Raw genomic sequence first — 4,568 nt, 5'->3', positions numbered from 1 at the left:
CCACTCTAACCAGTACAACAATTCCATCCATTAATCTAACAATCATAGTCCCTACCACAACTCACATAATGCCCCCTACCACTCCAACCAACAATCTCACAGCAACTATTCTCAAAACATACACACTTTAACTTCACAACCATGTGATGACAATGATAAATTATCAAGGTTAGAAGCTATGATGGCACGAATGGAAGGAGACATCACTACTATTACAGAGAGACAAGCACAAATTGAAAACAAAGTTAGATGCATATTAAGAAAAGGTCAAATCCAACATAAAAAACCAAGGAGCAGCAATCACAAAACTGGAATCGCAATTTGGATACTTATCCAAGCAGATACCAATGTCTACTAATGCATTTCCCAGCAACACCATGACTAATCCAAGAGAGGAATGCAAGGCCATCACACTAAGAAGTGGGAAGGTGGCAAAGGAGACACCTTCTAGCCACAACTTGTAGAAGGAAGAGGCTATCAAAGACTCAGAAATCAAAGAGGAATAGGAGTTGGATAATCCAACTCCACCAAATGAAGTCTTGAAGCCATATGTACCAAAAGCACCCTACCCACAAAGGCTGAAAATAGATGGGAAAGATAGCCAGTTTTCTAGGTTCTTGGAGATCTTTAAGAGGCTTTAAATCAACATCCCTTTTGCTGAAGCACTAGAGCAAATGCCACACTATGCCAATTTCCTAAAAGAGCTCATGACTAAGAAAAAAAACTGGGGAGAAAAGAAAACTATAGTGTTTACAGAGGAATGTAGTGCCATCATACAAAAGAAGCTTCCTCAAAATATGAAGGATCATGGGAGCTTCCGAATCCCATGCATCATAGGGGATATTAGCATTGAAAAAGCATTGTCTGATCTGGGAGCTAGCATCAACCTTATTTCCTTCGCCATGATGAAGAGAATGAGAATTGAAGAGGCCAAACCAACAAGAATGGCACTTCAACTAGCTGATAGGACATTCAAGTTTCCTCATAGAGTAGTAGAAGACTTGTTGGTTAAGGTGGGAGAGTTCATCTTCCCAACTGATTTTGTAGTGCTTTATATGGAAGAAGTGGCCAATGCATCAATCATACTAGGGAGGCAATTCTTAGCAGTAACTAGAGCTATAATTGATGTACAAAAGGGAGAATTAGTCTTAAGGCTACATGAAGAAAAGATGGTGTTCAGTGTTTTTTCTGCAATGAGTTACCCAAAGGAGTCCATTGAAGAATGTATGATGGTAGACACAATGGAGAAGCTGGTTCAAGGAGTCCTAGAAGAAGATCAATGTGAAGATGTAATGGAGCAAGAGCAAAAAACATCATGTGGTGAGCTACCATAAGAAAGAATGGAAGGTTCAATCATGCTAGACAAGGCAAACAAGGAGAAAGTGAAAGCACCAAAGCTGGAGTTAAAGACTCTACCTCCAAGCTTGAAGTATGCCTACTTAGGTAAAAATGATACATATCCAGCAATCATCAACTCAAGCTTGAGTGAGGAACAAGAGGAGGAACTTATTGAGGTGTTGAGACAACACAAGGATGCCATAGGGTGGACACTTTCAGTTTTAAAGGGGATAAGCCCTTCTATGTGTATGCACAAAATTTTTCTTGAGGAGGATGCCAAGCCCTCAATACAGCCACAAAGAAGATTGAATCCTTCAATGAAGGAAGTGATGCAAAAGGAAGTACTCAAGTTATGGCAAGCACGAGTGATTTACCCTATCTCTGACAGCCCTTGGGTGAGCCCGGTTTAAGTAGTTCCCAAGAAGAGAGGAATCACAGTTGTGCCAAATGAAAGAAATGAGTTGATACCAACAAGAACTATGACTGGATGGCGCATGTGTATACACTACAAGAAACTCAATGAAGCCACAAGGAAGGACCATTTCCCTCTACCATTCATAGATCAAATGTTAGAGAGGCTTGTCGGGCATGAGTACTATTGTTTCTTGGATCGATACTCAAGCTACAACCAGATTGTAGTGGACCCTAAGGACCAAGAAAAAACTTGTTTCACTGCCCTTATGGTGTTTTTTCATATAGACGTATGCCCTTAGGTTTGTGCAATGCACCTGCCACATTCCAAAGGTGCATGCTGTCCAGCTTTTCTGACATGATTGAGAGGTTTATTGAGGTTTGCATGGATGAATGTTCGGTGTTTGGTGACTGATGAACCGAATATTCTTATGCCTATTAGAAATTAGTGATGAATTCAATCGTGAGTATAGTCTAACCAACACGCAAATATCGCATCAAACAATTCTAAAATCTATGACCGAGAGTGTTGATCCCGGGTCGTTCTTCCTAGGAATTGCCTTAGAATGCACATCTTTGATTAGAAAATCTTTTGTTGTTTTGAGAGTTGGTACAAGAATTCAAGCTAATAAAAGCAAACAACAATTAATTGAGATAAAGGCCTTGCCTAAGGGTAAGTATTGGAAGTTCCATCATTATAGCTTCTTTCAATTATGATAAGAATTGATTGTTGCTTCACTTAGTTAACCCCTTAACAATGGAGGAAAGTCAAGTGAGAGTAACTAACCTGAGTCACAAGTCCTAGTCTCACCCTAGGGAAGTCTAGCTTTAGTGCACTCTAAGTCAATTAGCGATTCTCAATTCATAATCTACAATTGATATCCAATATTCAATTGTCTCCAATAACTCAACCCCTAAGCCAAGTAAGAGAAATCTACTCCATAGCTAGGGTTGTCATTATCATAAACAATTGGCAGGCAATCATAGAAGACATGATGTAATTTAAGAGAAGAAAATCGAATTAAAGCTATCTAATCCAAACAATCATCAACATTGAATGAAATTCCACAATTCATTAATCCAAATTCAAAGTAACAAAGTCAAACAAATCTAGATCTAAGAGATTGAATCAAAAGAACATCAATTAAGAGTAGGAGAAGAGTGGATCTACAACTTGTATTAGAACAAAAGTTAATTAGCAATAGATCTCACCAAGAAATCAAAGGAAACTTGCAATGGAGGAAGTGAAATTCTAAAGAGAAGTTGGAGTTTCTCTCTCTAAAAACAAAATGTAACTAACTCCCTAAAATATCTAGAATTATGACTAATTGTCCTAACACTCATAATCCTTGATCTTCTTAAGATTTTTCCTCCCAAAATTCTGCTCCAAAGCAGGGCCTGGGACCCTTGAAATCGTTGGGCACGTTTTCTTTTTAAAAAATCACGTGCGCACATCGGCGCGTACATGCCCCTAGGGTCCTTTGCGATCTACGCGCAGGCGTACGGTGTGCGCAAGCGTCATAGGAAATATGGCCCAGCCATATAAGCGCACCGGCTCCTCGCTCAGCTCAACTGCGCTGGCTCTAGGTGTACGCATCCACGCGTACGCGCAAGGTGCGCGTGCACGCACATGTCCAAACTTGAAATCTTTAATTTATTCCATGATCCTTCCATTCATGCATGCTTCCTTCATTCCTCTTAGCCATTTTTGCCCTGTAACTTTTGAAACCACTTAACAAACGGATCAAGACATCAAATGGTAATAGAGGGGGATTAGAATATATCAATTTTGATGCAAAAGAAGCATATTTTCATCTATGAGGCAAAATGGGTTAAGGAACACAAAATCATGAAGTTTTATATGAATAAGTGTGGAAAATCATTGATAAAACCCTTAAATTCCATACATGATAAACCCTAAAAATAGGGTTTATCAGTGACTCCTTCCCTAATTGCTTACACCATCTTGCCTTGGTGCTCAAGAGATGTCAGGAGACTAACTTAGTTTTGAACTCAAAAAAGTGTCATTTTATGGTTATCGAAGGGGTAGTCCTTCGCCACAAAATCTCTAAGAAAGGCATAGAGGTAGATAGAGCCAAGGTGGAAGTGATTGAAAAATTACCCCTACCTTGCAATGTCAAAGCAATTAGGAGTTTCTTAGGGCATGCTAGGTTCTATAGAAGGTTCATTAGAGACTTTTCAAAAATTGCCAAAACTTTATGCAACTTGCTTGTCTCTAACGTACCATTCATCTTTGATAGAGAATGTATGGAAGCTTTTGTTGAGCTTAAAAGCAAGCTCTCCTCTGCACCTATTATAGCACCACCTAGCTGGGACTTACCTTTTGAATTGATGTGTGATGCATCAGATTTTGCTATTGGTTCTATCCTGGGACAAAGGAGAGACAAGCTTGTGTATGTCATCTATTATACTAGCAAGGTTCTTAATGAAGCCCAAAAAAACTACACCACCATAGGAAAAGAACTCCTTGCTATAGTCTTCGCATTTGATAAATTCAGATCTTACCTCATTGGTTCTAAAGTCATTTTGTTTACTGACCATGCAGCTATTAAATACTTGTTAACCAAGCAAGAGTCCAAGCCTAGATTGATCAGATAGATCCTATTGTTACAAGAATTCAACATTGAAATCAAGGATAGAAGTGGAGCAGAGAATAAGGTGGCTGACCACCTATCAAGGATCCCACATGAGGGGGATGAAGCACACAACCCTGGTGTAAATGAGAGCTTCCCAGATGAGCAATTGATGATGATTTAAGAGGCTCTATGGTTCGCAGACATAGCCAACGTCAAGGCCAT

The 4,568-nt window shown here is 39.4% G+C and overlaps 1 protein-coding gene across 1 annotated transcript; it reads left to right on the top strand.

Annotated features, from left to right (window-relative positions):
* LOC107646915 lies at positions 708 to 1,334 on the top strand. Its single transcript, XM_016351058.1, has one exon. It carries the CDS (start codon positions 708 to 710, stop codon positions 1,332 to 1,334), a length of 627 nt encoding a protein of 208 aa, XP_016206544.1.

Source organism: Arachis ipaensis, chromosome B06 (assembly GCF_000816755.2).
Source record: "Arachis ipaensis cultivar K30076 chromosome B06, Araip1.1, whole genome shotgun sequence".
NCBI lineage: Eukaryota > Viridiplantae > Streptophyta > Magnoliopsida > Fabales > Fabaceae > Arachis > Arachis ipaensis.
The sequence above is the reverse complement of the archived record's forward strand: the minus strand, read 5'-3'. Positions and strand labels throughout refer to the sequence as shown.